General features: G+C 45.0%; 1 protein-coding gene across 3 annotated transcripts in view; it reads left to right on the top strand.

The window, feature by feature from the left end:
• CTNND2 (catenin delta 2) overlaps positions 1-15393 on the top strand; it is an 829794-nt gene extending 814401 nt beyond the window's left edge. For all 3 annotated transcript variants that reach the window (XM_033110744.1, XM_033110743.1, XM_033110745.1), the window contains 3 exons: positions 2640-2771; positions 8490-8563; positions 14228-15393. In XM_033110744.1, coding sequence (XP_032966635.1) covers positions 2640-2771; positions 8490-8563; positions 14228-14488 — 467 coding nt within the window. In that variant the 3' untranslated portion in view covers positions 14489-15393. The remainder of the gene's footprint in view (positions 1-2639; positions 2772-8489; positions 8564-14227) is intronic.
• The last annotated feature ends 948 nt before the right edge of the window (positions 15394-16341 follow it).

Below are 16341 nucleotides of genomic sequence, written 5' to 3'. Positions count from 1 at the left end.
TAGTGTGGTGTTACCGCACTAAGCTCTAACGTTTAGTCCCACACTAGATGAGAGAGAGAATAGGACCCCCACCCCGGCAGACTGGAGAAACTTCCTCCTGTCTCAGAAGCACGGATGTGGCCTTTTATGGTCACACTTCTGTAATTCTTAAAAAGATCAAGACCGCTGAGTCTGGGAAGCACGAGGATGGTGTCTTTTTAAAAGCTCTAATTGCTAAGAACCAATCAGCGTGAGGAAGATGGAATGGTGCCAGAAGGAGCAGCAGCCCCTAGCAGGCTGTGAGCATTCTCGCCATTTAGGGAAGGTGCTGCCTGGCATTTCCTAGGCGAGGCACATCCAAGACACCTAATAAACACTTGTTTGCATGATTTGATTTTTCCCCAGAGTGTCACCCTGTTTACCAGAGACCACGGTGCATGAGGTCTCAGGAGATAATTACACACTTGATGTGGTTTGATGAACCCCACCATCTGTGCAGTAGTAGATCCTAATTTTAAAAGCTTTGGTCAAGGGGCTCTAAAATATCATTCCTTCGTGATTGCCTGGCAGTGACTAATAAAAGGCTAGCCTAGATGCAGAAAGACCTAGAAGCCAAGGAGCAAAGGCAGGAAAGGGACTCTCCCGGAGAAAAGGAGGGAGCGCAGAAGACAGAAGAGGAGGGCAGAGGGACCAGGAGGTGAGCGGACGCAGTAGAGCGTGGCCTGAGAACACGCAGGAACTGGACGGAGTCCGGCTGACTTTGTTTCTCTGTCTTCCCATTGGATTTACACCCAGAGATGTTTGGCCCAACTGGTTTTGGGTGGGACTCGAGCGTTTGTATTTTATAAACTATTCCAAGTAATTCTAATGGGCAACCAGGATTGGCAACCCCTGAGGATTTTCGAGAGCTGAGCTGTGTGCCTCAAGTTTATTTGGATAGGTTTGAGAAGTGGGTGGGAGGCGTTTCCGGTGTCAGGACAAAATGAACAAAGTCCCCTTCCTAGCATTTGTCTGTGACGTCTACTGAGCACCCTGCCTTTTATTCTGGTTTATTCACACGTCCACTTCCTCACCTGATTGAGAACGCCTCCAGTTCAGAAAGTGTGAAGTGATTCGTGTTTCTGTCCCCCAGGGCCTAGCATAGAGATTTGCACATAGAAGACAATAAGTTTGATGAAATGAATCAAATGACTTAGAGAGTGAAAAGGGAGGTATGCTCAGGGATCAGGCTTACCCAGGGGGCTAGAGCTGAGGGATCCCAGGGAGAGTGTGTACAATAAGCTACAGGGTAAACTGAGACTTGACTGGGGAAAGTCTTAGACACTAGGCAAGGAAAGAGGGCTTTATACTAAAAATCAGGGTTCCCCTTACTAGTCACCACGTCTGCTTATTAAACATGGATTCCTAGGCCCATCCCCTGAAAATTCAGACTCAAAAGATCTAGGGTCGGCTCCTGAATCCCTAAGTTCTCAGGTGAGTCCCAAGGTTCAGTGAGTTTCTGAAGCTCGAGCACAAGCAGCCAGGGGAGGCTTTGAGGCAGAAGAGTGCTTTGCTGAGCTCATATTGAGTTAGACACAATTAACTAAGCCCTGGATACGAGTGGCATCTTGAGTATGGAGACCAGTGTAAGGACAACCACAGGGCGGAGGGTGAGGGGGGCAGTGCCTGGCTGGATGCCTCACTGCCCGCACACACAGGTAGTACTCCACTTCCTCCAACACGTGTCTGCATGGACAGGGCTGTTTAGTTCTTCCCGATCCGTCTGATCTTTCAAGAAAACTAAACCTCTTTTTGTTTGCTTCCTTATACCTCCAAGTTCAGCTTTTCCTGTGTTCTGGGACCCGTTTGTTAAAGAAACATGGAATTCCCAGGGAATCTTCTAATCACAACCTATCGTTGTAGAAATGGAGACACAAAGGGGTGACAGGGCTCATTCCCCAGTCTGACAGGCAGTGAGGGGTGGAGGTGCAAGGTGACGGAGGGCCATTATTGGGGACGTTCATCAAAAAAGCTTGGAGCAAGCTCCATTAGGAAGAAGGTGCTGTCCTCCCACCCTGCCCCCAGCCCACCCCAGCAGGCTGGTCTTTGCAGGTTGGATTGTTTCTGCCCCACCCATCATCCTGTGTGGGGAGTTGTTTCCTCTGCTTTCCTTTAAGCAGTTTCTGGATGACTTGGTATTTAAATAAAACTGCATTTATTTTCATCAGGGATTCCTCAATATCAGTAATTGCTCCTCTAAAACACATCTAATTAATAAAAGGAAGGAAGAAAGAAGAAAGGAAGTAAAAGAGGGAGAGAGAAAGGGAGGAAGGAAAGTATAAGGAAAAGAGAGAGAAGGAAACCAAGACAAATCTCATTCTTGAAACTGTCCTATACACCTGGGGAGGATTATGTTCCCTCTAAGGAAGATGGCCCCACGATATAGTCCTTAATTACCTGCCTCCAAGTTATGTGTCCCCTTAACTACAAAGCACCAAATAATACAGGGTAAGGGACTAGGTAAAGACAAGAGTCCAAAGAACAAGAAAATCAACAGACCCATGCGCACATGTTGACATATGTTGAGCCAGGTGTATTTACGACCTTAACTGCTTGTGTGAAAAGCTATCCCTGTTCTGGAACGAGACACAAAAAGTCATCCTTTTGATTTCTTTATGTAGCAAGTGCCCCAGCTTCACCTCGGGAAATGATCAGCCTCAAAGAAAGGAAAACAGACTATGAGTCCACTGGCAGCAATGCCACTTACCACGGAACTAAAGGAGAACACACTTCCAGGAAAGACACCATGACAGGTGAGCTCAGCTTTGTGCATTTCCTCCTCGGAGCTGGTGACTTCACCTGGGACAGGGCAGAGGGCTGGGACATCAGACTTCAAGCCATGCTAGATAGCTCAGCAGGGCTTCGCAGCTAGCCGGTAACTTGAAAGCTTGACAGTGAAGATCCCCAGGAATCGGAGATGAGGAGATTCAGCTGGAGGTGTAAAAACTGAGTATCTTATTCCTGAAAATAGCTCAGAGACAATGTCCGCTATGCACATTATCCTCAGTCTTTTCTTTACTACTCCTTTCCCTCTCACTTGCCCAGCTCGTGATTTTCTGTCACATTAGAGAGAGAAGTCACTGTAAATTTCTTCTTAGTTGGCATAACCCAGAATGGTTTGCAGTATAGCCAAGCTTTGCCCATTAGAATGGAGGGACAAGAAAGAGGATAAGAAAAGAAGGGGAGGAAGAAGATTTAAGGGAAACCCACAGAACTTCTGTTGAGGCATTTCTCCTTTGGCCTTGAAACCCAGCTCCCAAGAAGATACATTAGAATCAAGACCACAGTTCCCTAGGGAGGCATTGATCTTTTATGCTCTTCATCCTTCACTACCCCAATCATACCCATTGTCTCTCCTTTCTCATCAGCTGAGACTATTTGGAGGCCAAAATTGGTACCAGTCACCATTCCTCGTGCATGCCCTGCCCAGCCTAATAATCAGACTTGGCCTTAACTCTCCTTTCACTCTGTACAACTCTCCTTGTCATTCACATTCTTTGTGTCCCCTTCAGACTCTCCACAGACCATCCCTTGCCCAGTTAGCCCCTCCTCCAAGAAGCAGAACTTGGGAGTATTGAAGGAAAGTCTGGGAGTTCTGCCTTGAAAGGAGAGCTGCCAGTGCCATCAGGATCCCTAATGAGGGAGTCCACACCCTTCTTTGCCACATGGTGTAGAGATGGGTCTCTCCTGAAAACAGGCCATGAGGAATAGGGCTGTAACAGAACAGGGCCAGATGGGGCCATTCATAAAACTGGAATGTGAACGACACAACCCTAAACAGACACTGAGACCCTCTTAGCAGAAGAACCTGAAAAGCATGGGGCGCGTTTCTCTAATATTACTTAGGTGTAGACATGCAGAGAGGCAGAACAGACAAATTGGATGATTTATTGAGGTGTTGAGGTGTCTTCCAGACCAGGATGCCTGAGAAATTCTTTCCAATGGTAAATGTATTTACCCCAGCGGCAGTGTTTTCCGTGCTAACTCTGCATGGCTGCATAAAGAGAAGCAGAGTAAACAGACGCTCTTGGATCCCCACCCCCACGGTAGTACTCTGCCTCTGTGACCCTACAAGGGGATGCCTCACCCTTACTCCTGGGCTGTCTCAAGAATAGGGGAACGGAGCTCATGATATGGGACATATTATTCTCATGCACTGTTTTTCCCCATCAGTGTTGCCCCTGTCATAGACGAGCATGAACAAAGCAAGTTATGAATTTAGATGCTGGTTCCCTAGAGTCAGTACATTCAGAGGACAATGTAATTTGTACTGATTACTCCAGAGTAGTAGTGACACCAAATTCACCTGAGCCAGTCACTTTGTGATTATTATTGCCCTACGTACGTACATCACTGGCAGTCTGATGACAAATTGAGATGATAATTACAAGAATAATTGTGAAATTGACCACATTATTATTTAAGTTGAACTTTAACTTTCTTGCCCAGTGGAATGAACTATCCAGAAAGCTTTGAAATGTGGGTGTGTTTATGTTGAAGTAGTTCCAATGGTACATGTTCTTGCCCGGCACAAATAATAAAGTAAAAAATAACACCTATTATGTTTCTGATGTTTAGTTTCCCTAGAAAATATCAGGGATCTTGACAACTCCAGTAGTGAGATATATGCAAATTTTCAAACTTCTTTAGAGGCTTACACAACTTTGCTCTAATTTACTTAAAAATGCCATTCAGTACTACACGATCAGTCACGTAGCAAGCCTAGAAGAACAGTAAGGTCTTCACTGAATAATGTGTTTAGACAGGAAGGCTCCCTTTAAGCCCACACAGACTATGTGAAAGGTAGTTGTTGTTATCACATTGCTGGTGGTGACGGAGGAGGTAGTGACGGTGATGATGGTGACGGTGATGGAGGAGGTTGTGGTGATGGTGGTGGTGACGGAGGAAGTGGTGATAGTAGGAGAATTGGTCGTGCGGGTGGTGGAGATAAGGGTGTTAGTGTTGGTGGTGAGACCCGCAGTGGCATGACTAAGTCCCCAGCCGAGCGGGTGGGAGCCAGCACTTCATACAGGAATTGAAAGGATGGATGCCACCCTCTGCTCTGCAACACCTCATCAAGTGCCCATCATTTACTTGCAGATCACATTTCTTACGACCTCCACATCAAGAGCAGTACTTTTTCTCACTCACCAATAAATCCAGGGGACACTTAAAGTTCTGTGCATTGAAAAATATCTGAAAAACTGCCACTTCCTTGTTTCTAAGGCATCAGAGGATGTCCTACCATTTCCCCCAAAGGAAACATTCCCTCTGCTGTGAGAAAACCATGGAAAGCTTCATGCTCGAAATGCAATATGGGAAAATTTAAAATGAAAGCAGTTCTTTGCCTTGGTTATAATCTCACCTGCTAGATCTTAAAAAATTCAGATCCATTTAGGTTTTTAATCCAGCCTTCCCTCCACCCACCTTTTCTGGATTAATTTTCTAGCTTAGATGGAGTCTCTTAAAATGTCTTCTCTGTTTAGTGTTTCCTGCCACTGAGGAGCCCTCAAAAAACCAAAGTCAGCTGTTCACTCAGGCATGCAGGATTGTTATAGCTTTTTCTCGCGGTCATGATTCCCTGGGAACATTACGTGTTCAGAAGCATGCACCACAGGAGAGCTGTGTGATCTCAGCACCTACACAGCCTGACTTTAAAATTCACCTGGGGATTTTGTCCTCCCGTCTGAGCTTCCCAAATGCCTTTACATCAAGTGGTCTGTTCTGTTTTCGTCAGTGTCTCTCTTATGCCTTTTGAAGCCATTCTAATCTTCAATATGTTGATTCAGTTGGAAATTGAATCCTATAAAGAAAAAAAAAAAAGAGGGCCAGCCCGGTGGCTCAGGCGGTTAGAGCTCCATGCTCCTAACTCCAAAGGCTGCTGGTTCGATTCCCACGTGGGCCAGTGGGCTCTCAACCACAAGGTTGCCAGTTCAATTCCTCGACTCCTGCAAGGGATGGTGGGCGCCCCCTGCAACTAAGATTGAACACGGCACCTTGAGCTGAGCTGCTGCTGAGCTCCCGGATGGCTCAGTTGGTTGGAGCGCATCCTCTCAACCACAAGGTTGCCAGTTCGACTCCCGCAAGAGATGGTGGGCTGCGCCCCCTGCAACTAGCAATGGCAACTGGACCTGGAGCTGAGCTGCGCCCTCCACAACTAAGACTGAAAGGACAACAACTTGAAGCTGAATGGCACCCTCCACAACTAAGAATGAAAGGACAACAACTTGACTTGGAAAAAAAAAGTCCTGGAAGTACACACTGTTCCCCTTCCCCAATAAAATCTTTTAAAAAAAAGAAAGAAAGAAAAGCATTTTGCTGTGAGTCTGCTCTGAGCTCAGACATATAGGGACAGAGCATCTGTAAAGACACCTGCTTCATGTGTCTGCAAAGGCCAGAAGTTCAATCTCAGCTATACAGACTCCTCTAAACAGGTGAAGTGGCCAAAGTGCAGGAGAAAAGCACTTCCAGTAGAAATATCTTTAGCTCAGAAGCCACAAACATGACAGGGAGGGAGGCCAAGGCTATAGCAGTGCTTGGTCTATCAAATAAAAATGAGTTTTATTCTAACAGAAAAAAAAAAAATTCACCTTGTTCTTGAAGTGACATTTCCTATCAGCACATTATAGCTCTGAAGGAAGATTTTCTAAGGTTTACTTATTCGTTCGTTCACTCAGCAAACAAAACACTCATTCTGTGGACATCCACTGAGGCCAGGCATTGTCCCAGATGCCGGGATACCTGCAAAGGTGTCAGCACAGACCTCATGGAGCTTCTGCTCTCATAGGTGAAGGTAGGTAACACACAAGGTAAACAATAAACAAGCTTACCAACAAGGTAATGACACATGGCTGAGTATCACGGAGAAAAGAAAGGTCATGAGATAGAAGGTGCCAGGTGGGCAGGGTTACTTTAACTGACATGGGCAAGGTGCAGACATTTGAGCCGAATCCTTATCCTCCAGCAAGGAGAGGCAGGCAGCCCAGAGTCTCGGGGAAGTGAGTTCCAGGGAGCAGGATCAGCATTGCAACATCCTTGAAGCAAAACAAACCTGGCAAACTCGAGCAAGGAACATGGGCCAGCATAGCTGTGGCTCCCCGAAGAAGGGCAGGAGAAGCTGCAGAAGTTAGGCAGAGGCCGGTTCATTTGGAGCCTCGTAGACCGTAATGGGGAGCTTGGCTTCAACCATAATCCCAGACAGGGCACTGAGCACTATAAGCAGCGGGAGTGACCCAATCCAATATGCCGAACAAGATGCTCGCTCAGCTGTTCGGAAGAGAATGGACGAAGGAGCAGGGTTGGGCAGAACGGAAGCTGAGCAGTCGGAGAAGATTCTATAGGAGCGATCCAGGCAAGAGATGGTAGTTTTCACAGTACTGTAGAGACAAGAGTGATGTGTATTCAACCAAAAAGTCTGTCTGAGTAGTCTTTAAAATTGAAAATGGGCTCTCGGCCCTCACTTCCCAAGTCAAATTTCCAAAAGGAGTTTTATTGCACAGCTGTTAGGGGCTTTTAGTAATAATCAGGGGTTAAATGGTAGGTTACCCTGACTTTGTGTCTGTAGAGGCCTGTATCTGTGAGAGAAAAGACAGTGTGTCATCCTATTTCATTATCCCAGAGACACTGGAAGCAAAACATAAGCCCTTCTTTATTTCTAGAGTGTTTTGTGCCCTAGTGACACTCGACAAACATTTTCAAAGCTTTCTTTAATCATGCTATGAGGGGAGTGGTACCCTGGGCCCTTCCTCTGGGTCTGTGGCTCGAGCCTGGAGGGTTCCAGCTGAGGAGGTGGGCAAAAAGGCACCCTCCCCAGGCCTGTGGAAGTAACTGGAGAAGACCTTCGTTCCTTTCTACTAGACCTCAGGCTGCTCACCAGACTGCGGGGGGTGCGGGGGGGGGGCGTGCCTCTTATCTCTGTATCTAAAGGGATTCCACGACCACAGATGCACAGACGCCCAGACGCCAGACGCGCAGGCTACAAGCAGGTGGTGCTTCCTGCCTGTCCTTCGGGCCATTGAGAAATGACCTGTCTGAAAGATGATCAAGCACTTCTGTGAGCTTGAATTCGAAATTTCATTCTTGTCATTCTCCAGCTAAAAACTAAGCTGCTGATACAGATTCCTTCATGCTCCAGTGCAGGTGACAAGCTTTTATTATCCGCCAGTTTTCACCAGAAAGGAAGGCAATAAAACTTGCAAAATGACCATCTGTTTGTCACCCCTGCCCTGACCCTGTCTAGAATCTGAACATTATTGCAAGAGGCTGACATCCTATGGGAATTTTAGAGAAGGACTGTTCTTCTTTCTTAATATCTGTATGCAAAAATGAAGTGTCCGGGGCCAAAGGAGTTCTTCCACCTGGAATGGTCCACGAGAAAGGTTGTTAGGGCAAGAACTTGCCTCGATAACCATTAGTCCCCATTTGAGATCTTGCTTTCTTTGCTAATATTTGTGTTTCCCTTTTGCTTTCAGCTCAAAATACTGGAATTACAACTTTGTATAGGAATTCATATGGTGCGCCCGCAGAAGACATCAAACATAACCAGGTAAATGAGCTGCAGAACGTTTGTATTTATTTTCCCCTCTGACTCATGGGAATTATCCGGGCATTGTAAAAATAAGTTAACTTCGATGTGACATTCATAAAGAAAAGAAAAAGAAAAGAATGCTACTCTTCTCTCACATATCACACGGAATCCATGTGGGTGGCGGCCGTCGTCAGAACAGACTCAATTTGAGGCTGTTACTACAACCACACGCCTTGTCTCGTGTTAGAAAGCAAGTTTTCTCCTATGATGCAAAACTTAAAGAAGGAAAGCAAGCCCCACTATACAAGCGGAAGATGCTGGTTATGAGACAAATTACCTGAGTACTAGACCAGGTTTAAGTACCTCCTGTAACCCAGCCAACTCTTATTCGGAAGAAAGCATTCAGTATGTGTGGTAATTACAAATGAAATAGATACATCAACTTCCAATGAACGACTAAATAGGATGCAATTTAAACTGCTTTACTTTACACCAGCATCACCAGGAGTTTGCTAGAAATGCAGAAGAGATTCTACTCTGGCCCTAACCCGAACCCGTCCGAGGTCTTCTGCATCAGATTCACATTTTATCAAGGTGTCTAGGTGATTTTTGTGCATGCTCAAGTTTGAGGAGCGCTGGAATGGTAGTACTTAAAGAACCAGTCTAAGTTTGTGTGTGTGTGTGTTTTAATCGGCCAACATTCATCAAAGGCTCATTTTGTCCATGGTTCTATGGGTACTGTGAAAGCCAAAAGGCACAGCCTCCGCTCCTTCCTTGACGGACAACTTCATATTTTTTTTCCTACTTTGGTGGTCATCACAGAAGGACTGACATTTCTCATACCTGTTGACTACCAGTAACAGTTGCCAGAACTGGCTTCCTGCTGATGCCCTGGATTCCTGCCATATGTCAGGAAAGTCAGGCTGAAAGATAAACCTGAAACCTGGTTGCTTGATCACACTATCCAGATGAAATTTATCACGGAAGGGCAATGGCTTGTTTTTGAAAATTTCTAAACATCCAGCAGGGCAGCATCTTTGAAAAGGAAAGGGACCCTCTTCTAGCAGGTACAATGTCCCATGCAGGGCCATTTCCAAGGGAAGAAGGTAAAGGACAGAAAAACTATCTCCTCGACCTTAAATTATGTTTTTCTTTAGTCCACCATCAACAGGAGAAATGAGAGTGGGTAGAGGAGGTATCCTTTTGCCCTCGATTTTTCAGTCCATATACAGCTGCTCCTGAAGACATCTGGTGTTGCTGGCGACCCCCTGGTGAATGCCTGTACCCTCCAGCCTGCCTGACATATCGCTAACATCTACTCAGCCTCCCTCAGTTCTGGTTGTTGCTAAAAGCAAAGAGGCCAATGAATAAATAAATCGGGGCATGGGCTCTAGACAAGAAATTACCACGGGTAGCCTCCAACTCTCCACATTGTCAACATGCCTGTCCAAACAAAACGGAAAATAGAAGCAAAATATGTTGGAAATGCCAATTCTGTTTATGAAAATTAACTCTTTTTAGCAAGTAGCAGTTATAATGAGTGAACCATCTCCAGCTCTTAAAGATACTTATCAAGATGTGATAGGACCCAGATTTGCATCCAGGAGCAAGATTAGTCTTTAGTTTAGGTAAGTCGAGAAAAGTTCATGACCAGAATCAGCTTGTTCTTCACCAGCCTTTCTCTCCATGGAATTCCACTATTGTTGGCAATGAAGAAACGCCCTGGTGTGGCCCAGGGGTCCTTGGCATCTCACAGAGTGGCTGGCTGCAGGAGATTCCAAAGGACTGCCTGCAGTCTAGATTTAGAGGACAGTCCGTAATGGTTCTCGGGGCACGTTCTTTTCACCTAAGTCCATTCTGAACATTTAAGCAAATTAGAATTAATGTGCTAAGATGGCATCTCTGCTGTGAGAGTGAGCTCAGCCTACTGTAGCCTTTTCCCACGGTACCCCAGAAGGTACTCGACTCAGCCTTAGTGTGAATGTCAAGGCCACAGCGTCTCAGGAAAATGCAGCTGGAACCCAGTGGGGATGGGTACCGAGCTCTGCGCCCCTTGTCAGCACAGGGAGACGTTGCCAGCAGGCCACTGGCAGAGCTGAGTTCTCTGGCAACCATTTAGTGCCATCGTCCTTCCCTCAGCAGGTCCAGCAAAGGGAAGTAGGCAATTAGATTGTTAACTCCATTCTAATATCAAGAAACATTTTTAAATGTCAACCAAAGAGAGTTGTTTTTTTCCCTTAAAATATTTCCAAGGAAATCATTATGACACCCCAATGAACTTGGGGGGAGGAGAATACAGTGTTCTGCTTAGTTTGGACTCTGTTATTAGAATAAACTTCGGCTCTTGCAGCTTTCCCTCTTGGGAACTGAATGAAGGATGACCATTCTAACCGTTGGAAAGAGGAGGCAATTTGGTTCTCTTCCAGTTGGATGATTCAGAGACGGCCTTGTAATCCGAATCTCCATGATTCAGATTCTCTGGCCATGTGGGCATGACTCGCCATTCCAAATGGAATGGCTTTCGTTTTTGGAACTTTCCTGGCCAAAAGTGACCTCACAACCTCTCAGCTGGTAAAAAGCCAACTTGAATAGTTTATCCAGGAGAGGTGCTCTGGATCCATTCAGTTTCATTGTCAAAGCTGGTCCTCTGCTGGGCGCTCTAGTCTCCTGGGTGTCTAGTCACTCACTAGCTGGGCCTCATGAGCTTCAGCACACGGAACGGACAACAACTCAGCTTGAAGAAGTGATTCACTGAAAGAAACCGATTTCAAATAGATCTGAGATAAGGCAAAGGACAGTGCAAGCTGAGAAGGAGACAATAACCCGATGCATGCCAAAACGAGGTCGGGGCCTGAGCAATAGCTGTGCACCAGGCTTTCCATGACTCAGCGGAAAAGGAGCCGGGCATCTGCTCAGCTATGACGCTCCCCATGTGACTACCTGGGACTCCATTCTCATTTTTAGTGAATTCCAAGATTAAGGCCACCTAGCGGAAACACCTGTTAGTGTGAAATAAGGTTTGTGACCGTCGGTTTTTGTGTCTGGGGTCAACAGGTCACAGACATCATTAAGTTTAAGTTAACTACTTAAACTCGCCCAAAATTCCTATTGAGTTCCTACCAGTCCATTCCATACTTACAAAGAAATATAGCATATTTAACTGTATACTGTGTTTCTCCAAAAATAAGACCTAGCCGGACCATCAGCTCTAATGCATCTTTTGGAGCAAAAATTAATATAAGACCCAGTATTATTTAATTATATTATATTAACATTATATTATATTATAATTATATAAGACACGGTCTTGTATTATAGTAAAATAAGACCAGGTCTTATATTAACTTTTGCTCCAAAAGATGCATTAGAGCTGATTGTCCAGCTAGGTCTTATTTTCGGGGAAACATGGTACATACATGTTCATGCATATTGGAAGATTAAACAAAAAAGAATGTGTTAAGTGTTGGATGTAGTGCCCGCCAAAATAGAAACACAGTACATTCTGGTTCCCTCCCTGTGTGATTTTTCCCAACCTCCCAACTCTAACCCCTTGTACGCTCTATGCTTGGTTGACAGCATGGTGTTGCAGTGGAGAAGTTCAGTGTAGCTCTTCAAAGAACAGCAAAGGGCCCCTCAGCTTGCCCAAGTAACGTGGCAGCCCGGGGCTTTGCAACGTTTAATTGTAGATGCTGCCAAATGTCCCTCTGACGGCCAGGCTCTCAGGCTGATGAACGTCTGTGCTCCACGGATCAGGTAGACAGAAACCTCACTCATTCAGCCGCCGCTCACTGGACGTGTGACACATCCCGGATGGTAGCTGTGATGAAGCTCACTTCTTTGAAGAGCAGTTGATTACTAGTATAAATCAATTACATATATAAGAGGGAGGTTCACGAACTTGAGAGAATTCCGTGCAGGCCACTACAAGCAGTCATTTACACACAACGTGCTAATTACAAATCAGTATCTGTTAACGAAGACCAATTTCTGGAGGATGTTGCCATGCTGAACCTTAGTTACATTAATAGGGAATTACTGAATCGGCTCGAAACTGGTCAAACTGTTTCTTTAAGGCTGTTTTATCATTCACACCAGACCTCCTCCTTGGTTATTGCACTTGAGCTGAGCTTTGTATGTACCTGTGTGCACTCGCTGTGGTCCTCACGCCGCACCTTGAGAAAGTCTGCTCATTTCCGGGCATGGTGCTTGGAAACGGATCCCCGAAGGGAACGGGATAGCTAGGGCCCCCCCACACACACACAAATGCTAATTGTCAGTCCATGAACACTCTGTCTTACTGTCTTGATAGCCAAGCTGAGGGAGCCATTCTTGACTTCACATTTCTCAAAGTCTTCTGTGATCCCTTTACCCTTCAAGGTCCCCTACGTCAGACAGTAACCTGCAGAGGATGAGACTGCAAACAGGGTGCAATGAGGTGGGCTGGCGGTCCCGGCACTTCTGGAGACCCCTCCCCACTAACCAAAGGCTTCATCATCCCACAGCATTCTTGAGTTCCGTCAAGTCGTAATCAAGTTAGAAATGTGTTGGTTCTCCGGAGTATACTTGGAGTGCGTTCCCTTTTCATCACGTGCTTCTCTGTGTATCTCTGTAAGGCTGTGGTGCCTGGTCACTTCGGCAGGTGTAACGGAATGGCCCTACTACCAGGTAGCCCATTCCTCCAGCAGGTAGTGATCACAGCCCACCCCAGGGCAGGAAGATGCCTGAGTGACCGTTAGACCTTATATACCTTCACTATCCCTTTGTCTGGGATTACAACACCTAGATGTAATAGAGAAAGTGCTGGGAAGATGAACATAAACTACTTGTGTTCCGTAGCTTCTGGTGCACAGCTCTTTAAAGAGTGATCCAGTAAAACAGTGCAGCTGCTCCGTCAGTTTGACGATTCCTGGAAATTAAACATAGAATGACCACAAGATCCAGCATTTCCACTTGTAGGTACCTCACAAAATTGAAAGCAAGGACTCAAGCAGCTACTGGTACCCCCATGTTCATTGCAGCATTATTCACAATAGTCAAAAGGTGGAAACAACCCAAGTGTTCACTGACAGATGATGGAGAAACAAAATGTGGTTTCTCCATTCAATGGAATATTATTCAGCCTTAAAGACAAAAGAAGGAAATCCTGTCACCTGGATGAATTTTAAAGACATTCTGCTAAGTGAAAGAAGCCAGTCACAGAAGGACAAATACTGTATGACTCCACTTATACGAGGTATCTAGAATATTCAAATTCATAGAGACAGGCAGTACCCAGGGGGCAGGAGAAAGGGGGAGTTCATGCTTATTGGGGACAGTTTCTGTTTGGGATGATGAAGGTTGTGGAAATGGACAGTGATGATTACACAACACTGTGAATGTACTTAACGCCACTGAATTATACACTTAAAAACGGTTACAATGGGGAATTTTATGTTATATATATTTTACCACAATAATAATTTCTCAAAAACAACTATCTAGAATAGTAGCATGTGGGTGCAGAAACCAGTTTTTAAAAAGAATGGCCATCAGCAGTTAGCAGCCTTCGGACAAGTGTCAGTCAGATTGATGCATGCCTGGCTGACGTTCATAGTCTTGCTGGAGGGTTGAGTGCCTTGGCAACAGAGGAGGTTGGACTCAAGGGAAACGAACTAACCCAGGTGGACCCTCTTCTCTGTGCAGGTTTCAGCACAGCCAGTCCCACAGGAGCCCAGCAGAAAAGATTACGAGACCTACCAGCCGTTTCAGAATTCCACGAGAAATTATGACGAGTCCTTCTTTGAGGACCAGGTCCACCATCGCCCTCCCGCCAGCGAGTACACCATGCACCTGGGGCTCAAGTCCACCGGCAACTATGTCGACTTCTACTCGGCTGCCCGTCCCTACAGTGAACTGAACTATGAAACCAGCCACTACCCCGCGTCCCCCGACTCCTGGGTGTGAGGGGCGGGTGGCACGAGGCGCTCCGGGAACAGTGCATGTGCATGCATACCACAGACATTGCTTTTTTATTTTCTCCCCTGCAAATTTTAGTTTGTTAAAGCCTGTTCCATAGCAAGGCTATGTAAGGAAATATTAAGAGCTCTTTTAGAAAGCTAAATGAATCGAAAGCTAACTTGGACGTCCATAGAAAGCTAAAGCGATCCTAAATACGACATATGCGACACCTTTCTAGTTCGCGCTGTAGAGTATTGAGTGTGGTGTGTATCGAATGTGGCTGGAAGCCGCAGAGGCGGCCGTCGGGGTGGTGGGTTGTGAAGGTTCGAAGCACAGAGGCAGCGAGGGCACACACTTCAGAGGGACGGCTTCTCACGCTTTGTTTACTCTCTTCATCCGTTGTGATTCTAGGCTTCAGGTTGCATTGCGGTTCCTCTGTACAGCAAGATGTTTCTTGCCTTTTGTTAATGCGTTGTTGTAAAGTATTTGATGTACATTACAGATTAAAGAAGAGAAGCGCATTGTGTATATTACACCAATGCCACAGTGTTTCCTCATCTATGGTTCTAAATATTGCTTCAATCTCAAACTTTTGAAAGATGTATGGATTTCCAGTTTTTCTTTTCTTTTCTTTCTCCCAGTATGTTTTAACAAAAAAAAAAAAATGGGATAAAAAGGAATATTTAGCAGTATTGTTCGTTCTGATATGTGAACTTGTTTGTGGCAACTAAGCGAGGCATTCAGCAGTTTCTGACAGTCAACATACATCATTCCACACTCCTTGTCAACAAAGTGCTTTTTCACTGCCTAAAATTTTAGATGTAGATATTTGAAATAGATTTTTTCATTTATACCAGTTTTCTTTATGATGATACAGTGTTAAAAGAAAATAAATTACAATTGATCTGTCATCCATATTTGCTAAGAATGTCTATTTCCAAGGACCTATCTTACAAAACACACATTCCTGCTCGTGTGTCTGTGCGTGTGTGGGTGTGCGTATGTCCATGTATGTATAAAAATGACCTGTGCGAGATTTTATTTTGACAGAAGCTATTTCATTTGCTGTTCATCCTGTACAAGCTTTATTTTCGGTTTTCAGTATAAATGTACATCACTTTGTTCCTTTCATTCTCTATCTACTCTTCTGACCATCTAGTGACTCAGGATATTAGGCCAGTTGAAGTGAAGTTATAGGATTTTTTCATACATTCAGTCATTCTCGAATACCAACTCTTTCTACAGGTCCATTTCCCTCCATCTTTTATGCCCTCAGAACACGATAAACCATGGCCAACTCAATAATTTCACTTTGGGGCCAATTACTTGAAGTATCCACAGAAAATGTAAACTGCTCGCCTTATTCCTCCCCAAACTTTTTTGTTCGTGTGGCAGGGAGCAGTAGACAGTGACAGATTAGATTATTAAAATTGAACTTGAAGCGAATGTTAGAATAGTGGCTAACAGAGCTAAGAAATAAGGCTAACCATTTCAAAGAACACGGGCTGTGGTTAAATTAGCTTTGCTCTTTAGATGCAAGTGACTGAGGCCAATAGGTGCCTAGTAAATGTTAACTGTTCTTGGAAAAAAATAAAAAATTAAATAACAAAAGAAATTGGCTGCCATCTTCCTTTAAAACTTGCTCCCCTTCACTCTACGTAGTGTAATTCAGCTCAAAGTCTAAAATCGCTGTTCTCCAAATTTAAAAACAATCAAAAGATTTTTTTTGTTGTTGTTCATGTATATTTTTGTGAATGACAAGCTAATTTCCAGAATACAGCAGTAGACAGACATTGCCGTATGAATCATCCTACAAATCACCTACACGTTGGACCCTGTTGCACTGTTTACTATAGGAC

This window comes from Rhinolophus ferrumequinum, chromosome 7 (genome assembly GCF_004115265.2).
Source record: "Rhinolophus ferrumequinum isolate MPI-CBG mRhiFer1 chromosome 7, mRhiFer1_v1.p, whole genome shotgun sequence".
Lineage (NCBI taxonomy): Eukaryota > Metazoa > Chordata > Mammalia > Chiroptera > Rhinolophidae > Rhinolophus > Rhinolophus ferrumequinum.
The sequence above is the reverse complement of the archived record's forward strand: the minus strand, read 5'-3'. Positions and strand labels throughout refer to the sequence as shown.